The following is a 24,231-nucleotide window of genomic DNA, read 5'->3' as shown; positions in this document are numbered from 1 at the left end:
TGTACGTTGTAAATGTATGACGACGCGCTGTCATATTGTGACTGCTTTAATGAGGTTGATCTTTACAGACCTTTCTCGTCTAATGAGGATATGATTTGAACACATGTGCTGCGTAAGATGTTTCTGAAGAGCAAGTAGTGCATCCATACGCCCATGTCACCTCTCTTTTTGAGGAACTATTTTACTCCGCGATATAGCTGGTTGTTGTATGGCTGTCAGTGTAAACATGAAGTCACACGTACTAAAAAAAATTGTGTTTAGATCTTGGCCTACATCCTTTGAGGTAAGAAATTGTGATAAAGAATTATAAAAATTTGCTTTTCACTTTGTGTGAGTTCATTGGAGTATGAACCTTCATAGAGTGAGGGCCACACAAAGTGAAGGTCAATTCTTAATTATCTACAAGACCGCCGGGGTGCGGCGTTGCACAAGAAACACACACGCGCACTGTTTTAACAGCCCAATATTCCACCGGCAGCTATTCTGCTTAAAACCAATAGCATCTGACAACGGGGCATGTGATTGTTTAATAGTGTTAATATACCAAACACGTTCATGTATAACCAGTTTATATCAGAATGCATGGAAAGAGCCATTCTGAATTCGAAGTTGGACGTGAATATGAATATTAAGCTTATAATAGTGCTCATTGTCAAATATATGTACATTTCTCGTAAGGTCGTCATGTGGAACGAACTAGATGCGAAAATAGCGATGGATGTTGTGTACAGTGAAATCTGGCAATATCACTGCCTCGCTGTACCCCCGTGGGTAGAATGTGTCCCCGGTACCCAATTGCTTGTCGTAAGAGGCGTTCGAATTAGGCTGAATATCCGGGTTAGAATTGATTTTCAGCAACCCATACAAATTTACATGAATAAAACATGTTTTACATCTTTTCCGGGGCATTTCGTCAAATGTTTTAGGGCTAGTTTTTATAACATTTCCGTGTTAGCTCGGAGGCCAGGCTCGGGGACTAAGTTTCATTGTATCCCAATTACGTGGATTGATGGTCATGGTCAGTCACTGGATTGTCTGGTCCAGACTTGATTATTTACCGACGGCGGTCACGTAGCTGCAATATTGCTCGGCGCGGCGTTAACCGCAGGACGTATCATTTAGTGGTTGCGGAGCTTGTGGTGAGAGCTGATGGATCGGGTGGTTAGTCGCGGTGATTTAGATGTTTATATGTACTCGGCACGAACACTGTCAGTGTACATATAGTGTGATACCTAAACATGTTTTTGCCAAACCTCACAAATCAGCAAGTTGTATAAACTTATCACCATGGCGATCAATATAAATACTGTCAGGATTTATCAAAATTACAGCATCCAGTTCCTCAGTAAAGGTTTTGGGTAGAGTGAGTGAGTGAGTATGGTTTTACGCCGCGTTTAGCAATATTGCAACAATATCACGGCGGGGGACACCAGAAATAGGCTTCACACATGGTACCCATGTGGGGAATCGAACCCGGGCCTTCGGTGTGACGAGCGAACGCTTTAACGGCTAGGCTACCCCACCTCCCCTTTTGGTAGACAGAGGACTGTTCCTAATTTTGACTCATCTGTTGACGATCCAATTCACTATTTTTATTTGTGCCATATATTCTCGTGTTACTTCATATGAATCGACCTGCCTTTGCATGTGTTTGTGACGAGTGCCACAAAAGAGAAGGGGATTGCAGGATACGCTAACATTTTCACAAAAATCGTGCATCATCACTATCTGATAGTGGTTCATAAACACTGGCTTATGATCTATTTGGAATCGTACAATGGATTCTGCTTTAAGCGGAGAATTCGTATGATTATGGAAAAGGTTTTGTCGCTATTGTAATCTGTCTATTCGCTTCTTGACAAAATGAGTGAGTGGCGGGTGCTGCCGGTAGAGCAGGTCAGGATAACCCTTGTCATTAACCCCTGGTGTCATCAATCCATTCATATAATTTTCACCGGTGAATTACCTTTTTCGCACAATGGAATCTGTTTCGTCGGATATTTGAGATTTGTTCATAAGGTCTCAGGAATATATGAGTGAGTAAGTGAGTGTGGTCATACGCCGCTTTAGCAATATTCCAGCAATGTCAGGGCGGGGGACACCAGAAATGGGCTTCACACATTGTACCATGCATGTCGGGAATAGAACCCGGGTCTTCGGCGTGACGAGCTAACGCTTTGACCACTACCCGACCGCCCCAGATATATATATGAGATTGGCGGTTGGCATGTTGTGAAAAACATTACATCCAAACAAAGCAGAAATGTTTCCAGTAACAGTGACCAAAATACAAATGGGGGTCAAAATCTGATCCACAGTGTGACTGTTAAAACACCTGTCCAACGACTGCATGTTATGTCTCTGCATGAAAATCAGTAAACACTGGATTAATGCACGCCACAACACGTCGGATAACGTCGGAATCCTTTACCATTCCTAAAGAAGAGATCGCCCGATGTCCTGGATGATTGACCGGTGGTATTGGTCGCCTTCTGGTTTGCCTTTCAAGATGATCCCTACAGGGTCCTTGGGCTTCATTTCAGGATCACACGATTGCAGAAACAGAAATGTTCATGCGTCTGCCTTGCCGTATGGGGTCTAGCGTTGTTTTGTTGGAGCGAGTGAGTATGGTTTCACGCCGCTTTTAGCAATATTCCAGCAATATCACGGCGGGGGACATCAGAAATGGGCTTCACACATTGTACCCATGTCGGGAATCGAACCCGGGTCTTCGGCATGACGAGCGAACGCTTTAACCACTAGGCTACCCGACCGCCCCTGTCTTGTTGGAAGAGTATACGGTCTGGATGTTGTTGAAATGGCCTGGGGTGATTACCAACCTTGTTTTCAAGTCCCCATAGATTCTTCCCCCGACCGTGACACCACCTCCTCCATGCGCTTGAGCGTCCTGGACACAGGTCGGCGCTATGCGTTCACCTTCACGTTGGTGACATCCAGCTGTAAAACGGACATATCCTCCTTTCATAAGAGAGTATAACTTGTCCCCAGTGCCGCACTTGCTAATGGCGTACCCTCCTGACCCATCTCAGTCTCTCGCGTCGGCGTTGTTGCGTTAACGTCCCCCCACGGTAGGGTAGCAACGGGGTCATCGAGTGATGCTCCCTAGCAACGTGTCGTCATATAGAGATGCTCCCTGGCAACTCGTAGTTACGGAGTGACGCTCCCTAGCAACGGGGTTGTATAGTAGTGCTACCTTCCAACCAGTGGTCATGTGGTCTTGTGGTGATGGCCCCGTGAAGATCCGGGCTAGAATAGGTCTTCAACAACCCATGCTTGCCGTAAAAGGTGACTAACTGACTCGCTGACTTGGTTGATGCATGTCATCGTATCCCTATTGCATGGATCGATGCTCATGATATCAGTCACTGGATTATCTCGTCCGGTCTCGATTATTTACAGACCGCCGTCATATAGCTGGAATATTGCTGAGTGCTGCGTTAAACAAACAAACAAACAAACTAATCAAGTAGTGTTGCTCCCTAGCATCTCGTGATCAAGTTATGTATCATTTGTGACTTTGAAATAGGTGATTGGTAACAGTTAGTTTTCAATTACAATATGTCTTTATGTGTTGGTTTCTTTCTTATCTATATGTGTTTTCTTTTTAGATCCTTTTCCACAATGCATTTAACTTTTTGTTTTTCGGGTTTACCTTGCTCTCAATGGTCGACCAGACATTCGTTTATATATTGTCAAATACTGAGATTATATACTCAACAATAAAAGTTTCTGTGACACCAATATTTTAGTGTATTTTTCAAAAAAGTAAAGTTTGGTTTTCAATATTGTAGTACATGTATGGAATAAAGTCACAAAAACGCAACTGCTACAGAAAAGCATGCATTCCATGCAAAAGTTGACTTTTATGCAAGCCCCATGCATTTCACTACCCAAGAATGGGTACAAAACATGTGCGTTAACGGGATTCCATATGCAATGTTTAGCCTCGTGCTGACATCAACCAATCAGAAAAACAACAAATTATTCAATTATTCAACATAACGAAATGCCACGCCTGTCCGAAAATGAGCGTATGCCAGCCATTGGTATGCTTGAAGCAGGATCGAGTCAACGTGATGTTGCAAGACAATTTAACGTCCACAGAAACACCATTTGCTGTTTATGACAACGTTGGCAACAGACGAATGCAGTCAGAGACCATCCTCGGAGTGGCAGGCCACGCGTAACCAATAATCGACAAGACAACTGGATTCGAACAACACACCTACGAAATCGATTCCAGCCAGTAACAGTGACTGCAAGAAGCATCCTTGGCCTTCGACGAATATCTTCACAAACCGTACGTCGTCGCCTCAGATGTGATGGGATTGTCGCCTGAAGACCCGCCAGACGTCCCATTTTGACAGGAAACCGCCGTCAAGCACGTCTACAGTGGTGCAGAAAGCGTCTACGGTGGACGGCCATGCAGTGGGGACAAGTTCTATTCACTGACGAGTCTCGTTTTCACCTCAGCCACAGCGATAGACGGATTCGAGTGTACCGACGTCGAGGTGAACGTTACTTCAATCATTGTGTCACGGAAGAAGATCGGTTCGGGGGCGGCAGCGTTATGGTATGGGGTGGGATTACAGCAAGAGGGAAATCTCAATGGACAGCGCTACCGCGACGAGATCATCGGCCCTGTTGTTCTACCGTTTTTGCTTCGTCATGGCCCAGGCATTACCTTTTAACATGACAACGCCCGGCCTCATATTGCTCGACATGTTCAGGATTCTCGTCAACAAAACAACGTGAATGTCATCCCCTGGCCGGCTAGCTCCCCTGATCTCTCACCTATCGAGCTCATGTGGGATGAGATGGATCGGCGCCTTCGACGTCAACCACGTGTTCCACAGGCACTCCGGGAACTTCGAAACATGCTCAAGCAGATATGGACAGATATCCCACAGGACTTTGTGCGACGCCTGTTCTATTCCATGAGACGAAGATGTGTTGCTTGCATCGCAACCAGAGGGGGACACACACGCTATTGATTTGTAAATTGACATTTTGGCATGTTCATGGGGTTTTTTTTTATGAAATCACGCATTTTCTTAAGTCAGTATGGCAAATTTAACCATTTGAACACTTACAGGAGTCTTTTATCTGTTGCAAACCGTAATTGTTTCAGATTTCGTAAAAAACATAACTTTGCATTAAATCATATTCAATGTCACAGGAACTTTTGTTGTTCAGTATATGTTAGCCCATTGGTTTCACATAGTCGTAAGAGGCGACTTACGGGATCGGGTGGTCAGTCTCGCTGACTTGGTTGATGTATGTTATCGATCCCAGTTGCGTGGATCGATGCTCATGATATAAATCACTGGATTGTCTGGTCCAGACTCGATTATTTTACAGACCGCCGTCATAATGCTGGTATATTGCTGAGTGAGGCGTTAAACAACAAAAACCAAACAAGCAAACAACACATTGTTAGTTTTTACCACCTTGAATAGGTATTCTGCAAAAAGGAACCTCCTTTTATTTTTTCCATATTTTTTTTTTAGATTTCCGACCGCCAGCCCCCTCTAGTAAACTCCTAGAAATGAGAAACAAAAAATTAAGTAAGGACGCCCTTATACACACCTCCTACTTACCATCAACTCATCCAAGATTCCAATCAGCCGTCGTCCTTTTAAAATTGTTTATATTACTTGCCTCACCTGTTAAGACATTTTTTACCTTATTTTACCTGTTTTGTGTCAACAACTGGCTTCTCCAGTGTAACCATACCCCGGTCCACTCAACTGCATAAACACTATCCTGTACTATTCTTCTCATTGTTAGTCTGTACCAGTAAAGCTAGACTAACATCTAGTCTCTGAAATGAACATATTTTACAGGGAAAACAGTTGTCAATTTATAGTTATAAAATATAATAAATGGGAGCCCAGATACTTTCTTCATTTCTTCGGAGACCCTGATACTGCAGTAATCTGGACATGCCAAACATTATAGACTTGCATAGGCTGTATTGGATATATTTGTTTCAGGATCTCTATGACAGTCTGATACTGCAGTAATCTAGACTTGCTGAACATCATAGACTTGCATGGATACATTTGTTTCAGGATCTGTATGACAGTCAATAGTGAAGATTACTTGCTTATAACAGTGCTGGAACCTACACCGAAACGTCGCTCCTGTTTTAGGAAATAATAAATAAATTTCTAAAATATCTCCAATAAATTTACACAAAGAGAATTTTGCATTACTACCAATCGCTCGAACAAGGTTATGCCCTTATTCAAAGAACGCCGTTTTCGGAAAACATTTTCTATCAAGCTGGGCCCCGTCTCTAATAACACAATATAGGAACTCCTTGCTTGGCGCAAGTTGACGACGCGCATAGGGAGCCGGGAACCAGCTTACATTTTCAATCTGAGAACTCAACGTATTAAATAAAAGAATACTTGGTTTTGAAACGTCTAGTGATTTAATGAGTGATCTCTTTAGGTAGGAAGGTCAAAGAAAAGGTAACATTGATCAAAACGTTCAGCAAATTGAATCTATTTTTAAACTAGTATTTACCTCGGAGCTGTTGTTCCTTTTATTTCAGCTTCCGGTTCGATTACCCGAAGGAGAAAGTCAAACGGTGATTGGCAAGAATCTGTTTTTGCAGTGTGTAGTTGTATAGCCGATGTTGTATTTTGTGGCACTTGTGTTAGGGAAGACGATATCTAAACCAGTCGTCTTTTGGATGAGGAGAATGACAAATTAATTGACATTTCCGAAGCGGGTTAGTATTCAGCTGTTATGGTATTCTGTTGATCAGGTGACCCCAGTCAGAGCCGACCAAGGTGCAGTGGTTATTTCATCGGACATTTCGATTCACAAATGTCACATCATTGTGTGTCACATGATTTACAAGTTCTTCACTCTTTCACTCAAGACACAAAATGAATTGCTCTGTAAGCGAAATTTTAAGCACGTACAAACAAACACCCAGTTGTTAATCCGAAAACAATATTTTGCTGTGTCACATTCCAAATCTGACATTTCGATAGATTTAAGAGAGGATTGATTTAATAAAAAGGTGACAATGCAGTTTACCGGGCCCAGCTTACTGAAGCGCTAATCAGCTGTAGACACGTGTTCAAAGCAGCTATTTTAGTAGTGATAGAGTGAGTTTGCTTTTACACCGCTTTTAGCAACATTCCAGCAATATCACGACGGGGGACACCAGAAATGGGCTTCACACATTGTACCCATGTCGGGAATCGAACCCGGGTCTTCGGCGTGACGAGCGAACGCTTTAACGACTGGGCTACCCGACTGCCCCTTGTAGTACTGAACTTCTATCGCTAATATCAACACATTTTGCGGTATCTTACTGACAAAAATGCCAGGTGTCATTAAAGGAGTAGTAAGTAATGTAGTTCAGCAAGTGTATCATCTTGTATAGATACAGAAAAAATGTATTGTGTATCGTATCGTCTCATGAAAACTCATGGTGTACCGATGTATCGTTTCATCCCCAGGTGCAACCTGGTTTTGTCAGGTGCAACTATCTTTTCCTGTCAACCTGCAACTGGTGAAATTTAAATCTTTGTTACTAAAATCAGCCTTGATTGCAATATCTTTGCACATATTACACTGCAAAGTGGTTCCCACAGTGATGGTTACCATGGTTGCAAAAAAGTCTAGCTTTGCTTCTGTTTCTACAGTGTTAGTTTTGTTATGTTAATGTGAATTTGTTTTCTTGGTAGAAGATGTCATCAGAGGTTATGGTTCCAAAAGACTCAGAAAGAATCCATGGTCACCACCATCACCATACCTGGCTGGAAGTATCTCTGCATTAACCCAAACCTGACATATTTGATACAATATTTGGGATAAAAATTCACCAAACAAGGCAGCAAGATGAGTTTCGAGGTTGATGACCTTCAGGTCATTGAATTGAATATGATGGATAAGAGGAAGTATTATCCTTTGACGTTTGCCAGTGGAATGACAATCCGGACCCTCTTATACCCAGTGACGCTGGTTAAAACAAGACTTCAAATTCAAAAGGGTCATACAGTGTACAAGGGCACTTTTGACGCTTTTGTGAAAATAGGACGAAATGAGGGCGTGTCTGGATTGTACCGAGGCTTCTTCGTAAGCTGTTTGCAGCTGTTTCCGTCAATGGCATACATCTCAACGTACGAGGGTACCCGTCACTACCTCATGGAAAACACGTCCGTAACAAACAGCAAAACGAGGTCTTTTATAGCAGGAGGAAGTGCCTCCATTGTAGGACAGACCTTGTCTGTTCCCCTAGATATAATCACCCAGCACCTCATGTTGATGGGGCGGCGTAAAACAGGGACTTCCAACACGTCCAGTGAAAAGGTGCAAAAGAAGTTGTCAAGTTTACAAAAATTAGAAATATCAGACGAGGCGAGAAAGAGACGGTTTGGTGCAGTAACAGCAATTATACGAGAAGTGTACAGGCGAGATGGGCTGCTCGGATTCTACAAGGGTTATTTTGTGTCACTGACGGTGTTTGCGCCAAACAGCGCCCTGTGGTGGTTTTTCTATGACAGTTATTCAGGTAGGCGATTGTTAGTTGGTTTTCAGCATCTGTACTTCATGAGTTTGTATGCAATTCATTCCTGCATCATCCATGAATTCATACGTCAATGGTGAGGTCACTATTTGTAAGCAACAATCAAAGGCCTGGTGACAATGACAGTGAGTGAGTGAGTTGAGTTTAACACTGCTTTGACCATGAAGATCAGGGGTAGAATAGGTCTTCAGCAACCCATACTTGCCGTAAACGGCGGCTATGCTTGTCATAATAGGTGACTAACAGGATTAGGTGGTTAGGCTCGCTGACTTGGTAAATGCAATAACTGGTTTGTATGGTCCGGACATAATTATTTTCAGTCATGTAGCTGGAATATTATTGAGTGTGGCATTAAACAACAAACAAACAAAACAAACCAACGCCACACTGAACTGTAGTCCAGTTACTTCACAGTGTGTATGCTTAATGTGGGAGAAAATCCTGAAGTGATCGTGGTAATGCAGGTCTCAGATGTTTACCACTTTTGTGAAAGCAACAAGCATGGGAATGGTGCAGACAAAAAATAGAAACATGATCTGGGTGAACTGGGATTTGAACTCACATAGGTTACCAATAAGGAATCTTGGGGACATTTTTTGCGTATTTTTGTGTGTGGTTATTTTGTCTATGATATGTTGATACTGATGGTTTGGTTACTGATGTTGTGCTGCAGACATGCTTGCCAGTATTGCCCCTGCCTACATCCCCAGACTAGTGCTACAGGTGGTGTCTGGGCCCCTCAGCGGCATCTCCGCCGCCGTCATCACCAACCCCCTCGACCTCATCAGAGCACGGATGCAGGTACATATACCCAAGGCGCTTTTGATATCCAATATGGTAACATGAGTTGATAAAAGTGGAAAAACTCTGAGGCTTGATATATTTGATATCAAAAGACATGAGGGGGAGATTTCATTTATCATCCAACATCATTCTCCCAACTTTTTTAGTTTGTCGCAGTAATTAGCAGTGTCTTAAGTGTAAAAAGAAACCAACACACTTCAGTAGCAGAGACTATAGTGTTTAAAGTTTGATTGTGACGTCATGGTAACAATGATGTCCCAATGGTCTGCAAAGCATTGTGATGCAATTTCATTGCAGTTTAAGTCTACAGTATAGGTAACACTTGATCTCACCCAAGCGATATCTCCTGTGGGAGCCAGTTTTGGATGATAAATGAAAATATACTACCCAGTAAGAGATATTGTTTCGTCTGCCCAAATGTAGTTGGGATGAAATCCATGTTCTTTTTCACCGTCTTACATTTACCAATTTTACTTAACCCATTTTACAATGTTTCAATGAAATAGTTATCGGATTTGCAGATTTATTTAATGATCAAAAGTTATGTCACATTTTCAGCTATTCATCACTGTTATTTTACTCTGCCAAAACCTGCAAGGATATTCTACTCATGAAAAGAGTTTATGTTTAAACCTGTTTCTTTATGTGTGTAAATACTATGCATACATGCTTCATTTATGATATGCTTCGTCTCATCTTACAAGCTTAGTCTATGTGCAAATACACTTTTTATGTATTATCTGTATTTATTGTGTAGATTGTCTCTGTACCAGGGGCATGAGTATACATTTATATCATGTTATATATATTGTATGTATGCCCAAGGTAAGACATAAGTAAGCTATCTGTCTCTCTGAGGGTAAGACCACACCTTGGTAATCCAGGGTGTTATTCACCAGTCTGTTTAATAAAACAGCTCGGATTCTACAAGGGTTATTTTGTGTCACTGACGGTGTTTGCGCCAAACAGCGCCCTGTGGTGGTTTTTCTATGACAGTTATTCAGGTAGGCGATTGTTAGTTGGTTTTCAGCATCTGTACTTCATGAGTTTGTATGCAATTCATTCCTGCATCATCCATGAATTCATACGTCCATGGTGAGGTCACTATTTGTAAGCAATAATCAAAGGCCTGGAGACAATGACAGTGAGTGAGTGAGTTGAGTTTAACGCTGCTTTGACCATGAAGATCAGGGGTAGAATAGGTCTTCAGCAACCCATACTTGCCGTAAACGGCGGCTATGCTTGTCATAATAGGTGACTAACAGGATTAGGTGGCACATTCACTGTGGTCACCCCATTGCTCTGCTTCGGAAATATTGTCCCCATCTTCATCTCTCTTATCAGCAACGTTTAGTGCCCAAAATAACTACCTGCCCCACTGCCCGTGGCTGGTGACTTTTCTGTCGGGCTGCATAAAATTTTCCTCCACCTGCCCAACTGTTTGGCAGATATTTATAAGATTTTTACATATTCAGTTTTATTATAACTCCTTGAAGATTCTCAATCAATTGTTTCTGTTATTTCAACTGAAGCAAGATTTGTCTTATTTTTCGAGATTTTTTCAATATTTATTATGTCTGAATGCGGGCAGGTAACTTTTAAGATGGGCAGGCAACAGTAATGGGTCACCTGCCCATATGTCTTGTAGGGGGTTAAAATTATTCAAACACTGCCAACTTTGCATGGAATTAATCTCATGGTGAGCTTGAAATAAGCAACCAATCAAAAAGAAGATCGTAAAGAGTGCCTGGCACACTTGTAAAGAAGGGGCGGTCGGGTAGCCTAGCAGTTAAAGCGTTTGCTCGTCATGCAGACGACCCAGGTTCGATTCCCGACATGGATACAATGTGTGAAGCCCATTTTTGCTATATTGCTGGAATATTGCTAAAAGTGGCATAAGAATGTACTCACTCACTTGTAAACAAAACATTTCAATCCCTGCCTGTCTTTCACCATGCAGGTTGATGGAACCAATTTATCCGACACTGTGAAGATATTGTGGCAAGAGGAACGTTTCTGGATTGTCACGAAGGGTTTGACGGCTCGCCTGGTGCAGTCGGTGATGTTCTCCTTCTTCATCATCCTCGGTTACGAGACCATCAAACGCTGGAGCCTCCTGGACGAATACAAGCAGCAAGTGCGCTGGTGACGACTGCTTCCTGTAGGAAATGGCCGCTTTTAGAAGAATTGTACCATAGATATTTTTATCTACATGATCACTTGTTGATGTGCGTGACGAATATTTCCGAGCTGTTTGAATGTGAGTTGTTATGTTGCGACTGTTTTGGTCTAGCCTCTGTTGTCATGGACTTATAACATCAGTGGGCACTTACAGCGATCTTCCCCATTTTACATATCAGTCCCTGTTGTATGCCGCGACCAAAAGTCAAAATTCTGCTGTCAATTTTGGTAAATCCTGTAAAATTTGATAATTCTGCCCAAAATTCTGCAAACTTTTAAGTTTTTTGTGAATTTCATAGTTTTTCACCATTTTGACTCATGGAAAACGTTGTTATGATTGACTTATTCACGGCCAAAATGGCTTATTGAAGTGAATCTGGAATCCACTTGTGTCAAAATACAGACATGCACTTTCGGTAAGCATTAATACAAACGTCAACTAAACTTTAGAACGAAATCAATATCTGTTTACATGTTTACAACAATGCAGCTTTCGATTCGCACATTAAAATTCTGCAGTGTGTTTGATGAATTCTGCATTGTGTTTGATCATGTTGATGAATTCTGCAGTGTTTGATGACTTCTGCAGTGTGTTTGATGAATTGTGGGGCAAATAAATGCAAAATTCTGCACAAGTTCTGCACAAAATGTGATTTTCGGCATGTATATGTAAATTTCGTCACTGAGTGTGCATTCCTGACAAATACTCCACAAACTTGGAATCACAGAATACAGCAGGGACCGTTAGGGCTCTCACAGTGATCTTCCCCATGTTACAGGTAGCCCCTGGATGAGTGGAAATTTCCTCTGACTGGCAGTTACTAGGTGAATCGTAGCATTGAGTGTGTGAGTGAGAATTTGGCATAATGTTAAAAATAATGATTTAAGGGTTCCCCAGATACATCATTGTGCTTAGAACATTGACAAAAGGGAGCCGCTTATTCAAACCAAACACAAGTTAAATTTGTTGAAAGGTTGATGAACTAAAACTTTTTTCATAATAGTTAGTTGGCAATAATATGCCCCTTCTGCGCTGCAGTTTCCAGTAGAACACCTGTAAAATATACAAGAAAAGACCAAATATCATGTAAATTTTCGGTCTTCCTCTTAGTAAGGGGCGCTTATAGAAATACTTACAGATTGGTCTGGAAGTTGGTCAGGGGGCCAATCTCATTAAAATCAGATCTTAGTTCTCGCTATCGCTAAACAAAGATCTGAGGACATCCCATTACGGGTCACGTCAGACCGACCTTGAGCGACCAATGGAAAGACTGACAAGAAGTCGACATTAGCCAATCAGAAGGCAGCTTTCTCGTGCTTTACAGCACTAATTTCAAATTGGCAACTACGCTTCGAAACATATTTTGACAAATTCTCGATTAAAAATTTGAAACCCGAACAAAAGAACTATCTGGAATGGAAAATATATGGTCTAGAATGTAAGGATTCAGTCGTTAAACCAGTAACTATTGTTTGGAATACCCGTGTTAAAGTTTTCGAGGTTGCATGATTAGAAATCACATTCTGACTGTCACTTTCATGATCTGGTAAGCGATGCTCTGATTGGTCGGATGAAAGGTCGTTCTAACGTGACCCGTAATGGGATGACCTCTGATCTTTGTTTAGAGGTAGCGAGAACTAAGATCTGATTTTAATGAGATTTGTCAGGGGGCGCTTATTGCAGCAGATCACTTAGTACAGCGAATACAGTATTATTTTTAACTGACATTTCTATTCTCGTGACAAATATAATCAAAGTTCACACTGTTCATTCACGATTTTCTTCATTGAGTCATTGAACATGTTGAATTACATATCAAACAGGGACGTGAATTTTCATTTATTTTCATTATTAACTAGCGCTGGGTAAACATGGTACATGGTGGTAAAGAGTATAAAGTTAATAATGATTTTATTACAGCAAAGTTGCCATGTGGTCGTCGTGGTCGTAGGGACTAGGGCTGGGACGAGTCCAAATTTACTACCCGGGTACCCCCACTCCACCACCACCTTATTACCCGACCCTACCCGGGTACTCACTGTTGGTCTCAGGAGATGTCTCAAAATGTCCGATTAGGAACAATTTTGGCATAGCCATGGCAAAATGTATTTAGATACATGTATTCAACAATCTGGTCATTCATACACTGAAGCTGAATTAAGTTATATCTTTATTCAACCATATGAAAAATCAGAAGGAATAGGTGCATAATCAAAAAGAAATGCAAACATTAGCGACTTGTAGTGTAACCATAGAGTTCTAGATAATTTTTGTCATTAAACAATATATCACGTGACTAATCACGGATCCGGGTAGTCCTGTGGGTACCCGGGTCCTACTCAGTACCCACCCGACCCGAGTAACTGAGTTACCTGTTCCAGTCCTAGTGGGGACCACCACAAAGGTATTCCCAAGTGTCCCTCGGACTCGAACAGAAAAGCCCAAGTAAATACATGTAAACTATTACAAATACAAATTATCTGTAATCCATGTTATAGGTCAGCTTTCAATAAAGTCCCAGGAATACATATTTTATGTTAGAACTGTCATTCAATGTTTATTTTAGTGTACAAGTTTTGTTTAAGGTCTGTTTTGCTGCAGCTTTTGAATATTCACTGAATATTTGAGTTACGTATTCTTGATTTTTCTGGTGTTGTTACCATGGTTACTGAAGTTATATATGGTTGTGACCGATGTAGTTATTTTTTGATTGATTGTTTATTTAAATGTACGTTGATATCCTGGTCTAGTATTGACAGGAGGCAATTTGTTTAAATCATAATCATTATCATTATTTACCAGTGTTTGAAATAAAGGGTGACAAGGGATCCTCGAGGTCCTTTACTAACTGAATATAGGACGAGGCGGTAGCAATCTCATTAAAATCAGATCTTAGTTCTCGATGCCGCTAAACAAAGATCTGAGGACATCCCATTACGGGTCACGTCAGACCGACCTTTTGAAAACTCTGACCGACCAGTGGAATTACTGACAAGAAGTCGACATTAGCCAATCAGAAGGCAGCTTTCTTGTGCTTTACGGCACTAATTTCAAATTGGTGACTACGCTTCGAAACATATTTTGACAAATTCTCGCTTAAAAATTTGAAACCTGAACAATACAATGGCTAATTTATGGTCTAGATTGTATGGATTCAGTCGTTAAGCCTGTAACTATCGTTCGGAATACCCTGTTTCAACGTTTTCGAGGCTGCATGATTAGAAATCACATTCCGACTGTCTCTTTCATGATCTGGTAAGCCACGCTCTGATTGGTCGGATGAAAGGTCGTTCTGACATGACCCGTAATGGGATGTCCTCTGATCTTTGTTTAGCGGAAGCGAGAACTAAGATCTGATTTTAATAAGATTGAGGCGGTAGGGGTGAGGCGATACCTCGGTGCACTGGTGCATCTTGAGTCTTCATGCAACAATACGATACACGATACATTGTTTTCTGTATCAATACAAGATGATACACTTGCTAAAATAAATAATTACTACGCGTTTTTAATGACCCCCACGCCAGCTGTTTTGTCATTCAAATATTGCAAAATGTGTTGTAATTAGCTTTTCAAGTTCATTTGAAAAAATAACAGCAACGAACATGTGTTTACAGCTAGGTTTTGGAACCTGCTTTGAAATATGTTTAGACAATAAGTTTCCTCGTGATTTGATGGAAATATAAGTATTGTGACCCCTAACAGGGATAGGGGTCAGAAGGTCGTGCTCTCAAGGACCCTTTGACTTTCATGCTTAATTTCGAACACTGGGTTACCATGGTTACACGATCAATTGTTTTCAATTGTAGTCAGACTTTGATTTGGGTTTGTGGTTTTATCATTAAGTGAAATTCAGAAATTTCATAGCCAAGAAATTTGCCTTCGTTTGGGTCCAGTATGTCTGACCTTGTGTGTTCAAGAGATGGTTCGGCCATGGCCAAGGGAGGTAACTCAGGAACCACAGATTCTCATGTTATTTTTACCTTACCTTCTCTATATATATTTTTTTAAAGGACAATATTTATATGGTAATATTTGGGGTTGACTAATTTGACAAATTTGATAGTGGAGGGAACTTTTGAAAAACTGTTTCGAAGTTTATTATGTGATTAACATGATTAAATAACTAAAAGTTTTTTATAATTTAATTTTTTTACTTTTTATGGAAAAGTACGAACAGGGCTACCAAGGCGTAGCGGGTATCGGGTAATCTCATACCCTGTTAACACTTTGCTTCTAGTTCTTATGATAGCCTAACTATTGGACAGTTTGCAAAGGACTATGGGACACGTGCCAATTTCTAATGCTGCCTTGCCAATATGTAGCTGGAATATTCCTAAAAGTGGCGCAAAACCCACATATTCTCACAGTATTGTATCAAGCACACTCCTATATCATTACACTTCTATCATTAATGTGTAAATATGATTACTGTCTCCTTCTCTGACCTGCACTGCACAACTGTTGCTTGTAATATATGAATACAATATTAGCAGATTAGAAATCCTGCCACCTGGATTGTTTATAAGCTTCAAATTATTCTGTTTTATTAGAAGTTAATTATTATGATAATGTTGATTACCACTCCCTGCAGACTAACTGTGCTACAGACTAACTGTGGATTTGCTACAGTAATGCTGGCTATGCAGTTTACATGGTCTAAGCTGCTCACAGTTACCTCCCTTTTCTGTGTCAGGATAAGCTGACATGTTTGAATCCTGATTTGTCCTGTAATCAGCCTTAGTATTATCCAGATTTGACTTCTAATTCATGTCATGTAGGCAAATCATTATGTATTTTTGAGTAATCGGTAATATCTCCATCAGAATATGAAATAATATAGCTAAACTTTATTCGTATATGTCTGACTGTCCCATTTTTTATCAATTTGACAAATTAGAAAGATACCACTGTTGTAATCATATAAAATAAAAGTAACCTCTTTCTAACAGATCAGGGGCGGTCGGGTAGCCTAGTGGTTAAAGCGTTTGCTCGTCACGCCAAAGACACAGGTTTGATTCCCGACATGGGTACAATGTGTGAAGCCCATTTCTGGTGTCCCCTGTCGTGATATTGCTGGAATATTCCTAAAGGCGGTGTAAAACCATACTCACTCACTCACTCACTCCTAACAGATCAAGGCCAGGGATGGACATGCCCCTTAGTCTTGGGCAAGAGACAATCTTTCAGGACAAGTGCATTTCTCCCCAAATTGACCTATTTAACATGAACCAGTAGTCCGAAATGAGATGCGGACTAGTTGGATTATACCAATGGGGTCTATATATACCCATAAAGACCTTCTCAGGTGTAAAAATATATACCCGGCCATTACCATGGTTACTGTTAACATACTAAGCACCCCACACAATAGACAGTATGAGCATTTGTTTTTTCCCCTCTAACCGACAAATCTAAATACTTGCCAATGACAAAAAAACCCTTTCATGTTTATTAAGGGCAGTCAGGAAGCCTAGTGGTTAAAGCGGTCGCCCGTCACGTCGAAGACCCTGGCTCGATTCCTGACATGGGTACAGAGAGTGAAGCCCATTTCTGGTGTCCCCCGCTGTGATATTGCTGGAATATTGCCAAAAAGCGGGTAAAAACATACTCACTCATGCTGTAAAATTTTTTGTTATTATTTCGATTGGCCCAAGCAAACTGGTAGCAGAAATTTGTAAACCATTAAATGGGCAAAACAATGTGTGGCCGTGTCCAGTGTATGATATCGCCAACCTATTTTGATAATTATCCTGAATTCCTTTCATATCATGGCCTTTTTTGGATTTGGTTGCGTACCAAGGGAGACAGTTCTATGGATGTCAGTTTCTTTATTGCAATGAATGTGACATTTCGGTGTAGAAACTGACACCGTTATCAAGCAAGCAAATCCTGAATTAGTTTTCATCACTTGCTTGATAAAGTTGTTAGGATCGACACCAAAATGTTGTATTCATTGTAATAAATAAACTAATTTGAGACTATTATATACAGAATGCCTTCTGTGCCATCCATTCATCACATCAAGTTCTGTTATCTCCACGTGTAGAATTGGTCATCAGCAACCCATGCTTGCCGTAATAGGCGACTAACGGGATCAGGTGGTCATGCTCGCTGACTTGGTTGATGCATGGCATTTTATTCCAATTGGGGGGTCGTTGGGTAGCCTAGTGGTTAAAGCGTTCGCTCATCACGACGAAGACCCCGCTGTGATATTGCTGGAATATTGCTAAAAGCGGCGTAAAACCATACTCACTCACTTATTCCAATTGAGCGGATTGATGCTCATGATATTAATCACTGGATTGTCTTGTCCAGAGTTGATTATTTACAGATTGTCATATAGCTGGAATATTGCTGAGTGCGGCGTTTATGAACAAACAAACAAACAAACAAAAAGACTAGTAACTTTAAACATGTTAAAAACTGGCTAGTCCACCGGGCCAGCTCTAATTTGAGACTATTATATACAGATTACCCTCTTTGCCATCTATTGATCACACTTGCCGTAAATGGCGACTATGCTTGTCGTAAAAGGCGACTAAATTGATGCATGTCATCGATCCCAATTGCGTGGATCGATGCTCATGATATTAATCACTGGATTGTCTGGTCGAGACTCGATTATTTACAGACCGCCGTCATATAGCTGGAATATTGCTGAGTGCGGCGTTAAACAACAAACCAACATTGAGTCCTGTTATCTCCCAAATTTATGAACCTAATGCCTGTTGTATTGTAGGTATTTTCCTATCTCCTAATATCCTCTTGGGAGGTTTCACTTATTTTCATCATCATGCTCGTGACGACCTAGTATGGTAGTGAGTCTCTCTAACCAACCATGTGGTTTAAAACCACACTGCGAGAACAAAATTCTCGTTTAGTGACTGCTTTCCCCAACAGTTCTATACATGAACAGGCTTTACAATTGTCTTGTTATAACGCACCAAATAAAAATTGGATTTTTAAAAAAAAAATTAAACTCTTATTATGGTTTTTAAGCCAGAGAAAACACTGCCCCCCAGCTTTGGTTGTAAATGTAAACACTTGGCAGTCAGAAAATCCCTCTCCCTAGTGTTAGGGGCCCACGGGTGGCCCAGTCATCTGAGGCACCGCGATTCGCTGTGCAGAGTTGCGTCCCTTGGAAACGCCAGAAACCTATGATTGTGGGTTCAAATCCCGGTTCGCTCCGATTATGTTTCTAGGTTTGTCAGCACTATACCCGTGCTCATGGGTTTCACCGAAGTGGTAAACGTCTGAGACCTGCATCACTTCAGGCTTTCCTCCCACATAAAGCTGACACGCCGTGATGTAACTGGAATACTGTTAAAAGCGGCGTTAAAATCCAACTCACTCACTCACTCTCCCTAGTGTAACAATTTCAACCAAAACCTAGGAGATGAGTTATATCCCACATAAACGTGGGATAAACAGCCCTGTAGAGGAACCCTGGGATGGATAAACCAACAGCTGGTGGAAATCAGTACAGGGATTTATCCTGACCTGCTTTCCATGACCAGGTGTATCATATATTATATCTCTAATATTCTGTATCATCAGTGTGTGAGGCATTGGTCAGAGATTTAACTTGGCATGCTCAGAGGCCAATTGGGGCGGTCGGGTAGCCTAGTGGTTAAGGCGTTCACTCGTCATGCCGAAGACCCGGGCTCGATTCCCGACATGGGTACAATGTATGAAGCCCATTTCTGGTGTCCCCTACTGTGATATTGCTGGAATATTGGTAAAAGCGGCGTAAAACCATACTCACTCACTCAGAGGCCAATATCAGTAATGTCAGTAAAACTTACCTAATTGGAATTAAAAAATTCCCAGTTTATGTTAATGTAGTTACAACTAATGATAGGCTTTTTAGGAGCAGCTTGTGTTTCACTGACTTCAGGGCCAATAAACAGGAAGCGGCTTTAAAGCTTAGATTTACATTCATCACTAAATGCAATGTTAAAATACCTCAGGATTAGGAAAATAAACACTAAGTTTTGAAAAAAATAATGATCTTTTCCTGATAGGGGCACTTAGTTTAGAATCCTAAATAAATTCCTGCACTTTTGAGGTTTCGGGTTGTCAATTGATTTATGGATTTTCTCGGGAAAGTGATATTCATACTCATTTTGACTCTTCAGCTTGTTTAATGCAGGTGATTAAGGTATGGTATACGATGTACTTCTTGTTTAATGTACCGATGGAGATTCTGGGTTTGAATAGAACTGATTGGGTGGTTGGCTCAGCGACTTTGTTGATAGAGTGTCATCCCACCTCAAAAGCGTGGATTGTTGCTCACAATATCAATCACTGGATTGTCTTGTCTAGATTTGATTATTTGCAGGCTGACATCATATAGCTGGAACATTGCTGAGTGCAGTGTAAAACAACATTTTTTGTTTGTTTGCCACACTCATCAATAGTCCAGCTATATGACATCAGTCTGTAAATAATTGAGTCTGGATCGGACAAACCAGTGACATCATGAGCATCGATCCTCGTAATTGGGATTGATGACAGGCATCAACCAAGTCAGTGAGTCTGACCACCCTATCCCGTTAGTCACATCTTACGACAATTTTACCAGTAGTCTCCTTTTACGGCAAGCTGTTTTAAGTTTTAGTTTTACTTTTAGTTGCTGAAGACCTATTCTAACACAGATCTTCACGGGTGAAGTGATTAAGTGATGGTATACGATGTGCTGATTGTTAAATGGAATTGGCTGGGTACAAATTGGTCCAGATTATTTATTTTATACCCTGGATAATCAAAACTACACTAGTTCAAGACAAAAGTTGTTATGTTAGTGAAGCCATTGGGTTTCTTGGTGAGAATATAGGCTACCCGCAACCTATGCTTGATCGGTTGTCAGGCAGTACTAGCATCTAGACTCATATTGAAGACTTAAAGAAATTGAAGTCAGTACGTCAGGTCCTCACTCACTGAATTGTGGGAGATGTGGGAGGCAGCAGGAGCAGTGTCTAGAACTACATGTTGACATAGGATCGTCAAACTATAACAAATATGACTTTTAACGAGTCAAAGTATGGCATTTATGATATATGTATCCATTCTCTGTCAACTAATGTTCGTTTCAAGGCGTCAATAGCTGTAATCTGATCGTGGTTGCTGTTAATAACAGTGAGTTGTGCGATCTTCCGATCTCTTCACACACGATTTCGCCGAAATTAATTAAGACAATATTAATGGAATTTTGAATAAAATTAATGAAATAAGTTACTTACATGAGTCCAAATATGCAAAGAACACTTTTTGTAACCAGACAGTGTAATTACATGATGTTTTGCATACTTCAGTGTGGATTTGTTGACATCGTATTTCCGGTGCAACGAGCGCGCACACGGTTATATCTTTCCATGGGGGAAAAAAAACCAAAACTCTTTATTTGTGTATAATGCGCACCCCCTTCTACACAGCTGTGTTTTTTGGGGAAAAAATTGCGCACTATACACAAGAAAATATGGTACTTGCATGCGTGGTTCAGAACACTAGTGCCACATGATTCCATTTGTCATAATATTGAGTATTTATAACAGTCAACTGTGCTAATTGTGACTGGTTCTGTGTACATAGAATATGATGATATAAATAACTGGATTTTTCTGACTGTCTGGTATGTATGGCTGTGATTGACTGTCAGAATAAATTATTTCTCCTAAGCAATCTTCCTTGTTTGTGTCAGCTGACCAGAGATACTGATGGTTGGTTCAGTCCAGAGAGAGATCTCGGGATTTCAGAGAAGGGTGTGTCCCCTGGAAGAACGACCACCCCACTACTGTGGCCTGCACCAGCCACACTGCAGTTCTGGTGTCCATTACAGTGATCTTGCTGGAATATTGCTGAAAGCGGTTTGGATATTGCTGAAAGCGGCTGGAATGTTGCTGAAAGTGGTTGGGATCTTGATGGGAATATTCCTGAAAGCGGTTGGAACATTCCTGAAAGCGGTTGGAACATTCCTAAAAGCGTCTGGAAAATCCCTAAAAAGAGGCTAATGTTTCTGAAAGCAATTGTGATCCGGACGGAATATTGCTGAAAGCGGTTGTGATGTTGCTGGAATATTGTTGGAGGATTTGACGTTGCTGGAATATTGCTGAAAGCAACTGTGATATTACTGAAAGAGGCTGATGTTTCTGAAAGTAGTTGTGATCTTGATTGAATATTGCTGAAAGTGATTGGGATATTGCTGAAAGCAGCTGGAATATTGCTGAAGGTGGTTGGGATCTTGATGGGAACATTCCTGAAAGCAGCTGGAAAATTCCTGAAAGCGGTTGTGATGTTGCTGGAATATTGTTGGAGGATTTGACGTTGCTGGAATATTGCTGAAAGCAACTGTGATATTGCTGAAAGAGGCTGATGTTTCTGAAAGTAGTTGTGATCTTGATGGAATATTGCTGAAAGTGGTTGTGATGTTGCTGGAATATTGTTGGAGGATTTGACGTTGCTGGAATATTGCTGAAAGCAACTGTGATACTGCTGAAAGAGGCTGATGTTTCTGAAAGTAGTTGTGATCTTGATGAAAGCGGTTGTGATGTTGCTGGAATATTGTTGGAGGATTTGATTTTGCTGAAAACTCCTGTGATATTGCCAAAAGTAGCTGTAATTTTGCTGGAATATAGCTGAAAACGGCTCTTATGTTGGAATAAAGCCAAACTAACGCCACTATTACCACCGCTATGTTCTGACAGGCTGTTCCCCCCTAGTCGGGGGATGTCGGCTGGCACTGTCATCTTGGCACCAGGGTCGTGTACCTCAGGTGTAACAAGAACTTGTGATAATTGGGTTGGAATCCCAAATATTTTTTTTGATGTTTCTGGGTTGGGTTTTTCAAGTGTGGTAAATGTCTAACACCTGCATCACTTCTGGCTTTCTTTCCTCCTAAAGTTGACACACTGTGATTTAACTTACAAACTATTCAAAACAGCGCTAAACCAAACTCATTCATCAGTCAATAATATCTCAAGCTATATTTATATCATGTCAGCCTGTGGCGCTACACAAGTAAGCAATATCACCTCATAAACCCCGCTGTTTGTCCTTTGAGGTGAGGTTAAATTGGGTTTAACGTCGCGTCCAAGATTATTGCACTTATATAGCTACGTCCATGCACATGTATGTGTGTGTGTGGCTGCTTGTACTATTCCAGACTGATGCCGATTTATAGTGCTGGCTCACTGAGATACCATGCCGCAGTTTAACATGAACACCCCACTCAGACACAGTATACTGACTCCGAGCTGACCAGTCCTTGTTTTAGCCCCTTAATGCCGAGCGCCAGACAGGGTAACAAAGAGTAATCATTTTCTGCATCTTTTGGTATGACACGGCCGGGGATTGAACCCTGGACCTTCCTCTCTCCAGGTGAAGGCTCTACCACTAGACTACCAATCTCATTAAAATCAGATCTTAGTTCTCACTATCACTAAACAAAGATCTGAGGACATCCCATTGCGGGTCAGAATGACCTTTCATCCGACCAGTCAAAGCGTCGCTTACCAGATCATGAAAGGGACAGTTGGAGTGTGTTTTCTAATCATGCAACCTCGAAAACATTTACATGGAGTATTCCGAACGACAGTTACAGCCTGTACGACTGATTCCGTCAAAATTATCGTCTATCTCTCGCTTCCATGGGATAAACATTTGAATGAAGGAGGCGTTGCGCAATATGTGGGAAGCACTGCCATATAATCTCAACCATATATTAGACATTACGGAATGTTCGTTTGTTCAGTTTTCAAAATTTTAATCGAGAACTGTGTCAACATATTTTACAAGTGTAGTCTGAAATGGAAGTCGCAAGGTTGAAACAAGTGTCGTAAAGCTCGAGAAAGCTGCTATCTAATTGGCTGATGTTGACTTCTTGTTAGTCATTTCAGTGCTTGGTCAAAGTTCGCGAAGGTCATTCTGACGTGACCCATAATGGGATGTCCTCAGATCTTTGTTTAGCGGTAGCGAGAACTCAGATCTGATTCTGATGAGATTGCTAGACCACGGAGCACTCATCAGCAACGACGACAGACAATTGCCCAAGTCCCTGAGCACAACTACCTTATCCATGAAGTCGCTTCCAACGACGAGCAAAGGATAGAATGTTGGGATCTATTTTAACCCAGAATCCCATCATGGATATAGCAAGTAGATTTATAAAATGCAAACCAATATGGATATTGCTTCACGCTGCCTCTCTATAGTTTTTTTAACACTAACATCAACAGAGTCACGGAAGTGATCTCCCTTGGCATTCGTTATGGCAACAGACTCGTGAAGAACTGGGTTAGAATGGATCTTCAGCAATCCATGCTTGTCTTAAGAGGACACTATGCTTGTCGTAAGAGGCGACTAACAGAATCAGGTAGTCAGATTCGCTGACTTGGTTGATGCATGTCAGCGTATCCAAATTGTGTGGATTGATGCGCATGATGTCAATCACTGGATTGTCTGGTCCAGACTTGATTATTTACTGACCGCCTTCATATAGCTGGAATATTGTTGAGTGCGGCATTAAACAACAAACAAACAAATCATTATGGCAACATGTACATTGGCAGCCATTTTGGTCAACCAATCCTTAATTCAGAGCCATCTTAGCAGCACCACTGAGACCAGAACTTGCATGGGATTCAACCGAATAAAAGGACAAAGACTGGAC

General features: G+C 41.2%; 1 protein-coding gene across 3 annotated transcripts; it reads left to right on the top strand.

Annotated features, from left to right (window-relative positions):
- The first annotated feature begins 6,585 nt into the window (after positions 1-6,585).
- Positions 6,586-13,781, top strand: LOC124150301 (solute carrier family 25 member 44-like). Of its 3 annotated transcripts, none has more exons than XM_046522280.2 (4): positions 6,586-6,619; positions 7,737-8,560; positions 9,249-9,376; positions 11,340-13,781. In XM_046522280.2, the coding sequence occupies exons 2-4, from the start codon at positions 7,888-7,890 to the stop codon at positions 11,526-11,528; spliced, it is 990 nt and encodes a 329-aa protein (XP_046378236.2). In that variant the 5' UTR covers positions 6,586-6,619; positions 7,737-7,887; the 3' UTR covers positions 11,529-13,781. The 3 variants fall into 3 exon arrangements, with proteins under 3 accessions (XP_046378236.2, XP_046378235.2, XP_046378233.2); XM_046522279.2 differs by having other exon boundaries at positions 6,589-6,763; XM_046522277.2 differs by having other exon boundaries at positions 6,589-6,763; positions 7,734-8,560.
- The last annotated feature ends 10,450 nt before the right edge of the window (positions 13,782-24,231 follow it).

This window comes from Haliotis rufescens, unplaced genomic scaffold (genome assembly GCF_023055435.1).
Source record: "Haliotis rufescens isolate VD_foot unplaced genomic scaffold, xgHalRufe1.0.p SCAF_33, whole genome shotgun sequence".
Lineage (NCBI taxonomy): Eukaryota > Metazoa > Mollusca > Gastropoda > Lepetellida > Haliotidae > Haliotis > Haliotis rufescens.
This window is presented reverse-complemented; position numbering and strand designations above follow the sequence as displayed.

Bases quoted from the DNA above. Each gene is read 5' to 3' on its own strand.
- LOC124150301 (XM_046522280.2), top strand. From the start codon at position 7,888: ATGAGTTTCGAGGTTGATGACCTTCAGGTCATTGAATTGAATATGATG. The intron at 8,561-9,248 runs GTAGGCGATTGT...GTTGTGCTGCAG, and splicing joins TTTCTATGACAGTTATTCAG to ACATGCTTGCCAGTATTGCC. The intron at 9,377-11,339 runs GTACATATACCC...TTCACCATGCAG, and splicing joins TCATCAGAGCACGGATGCAG to GTTGATGGAACCAATTTATC.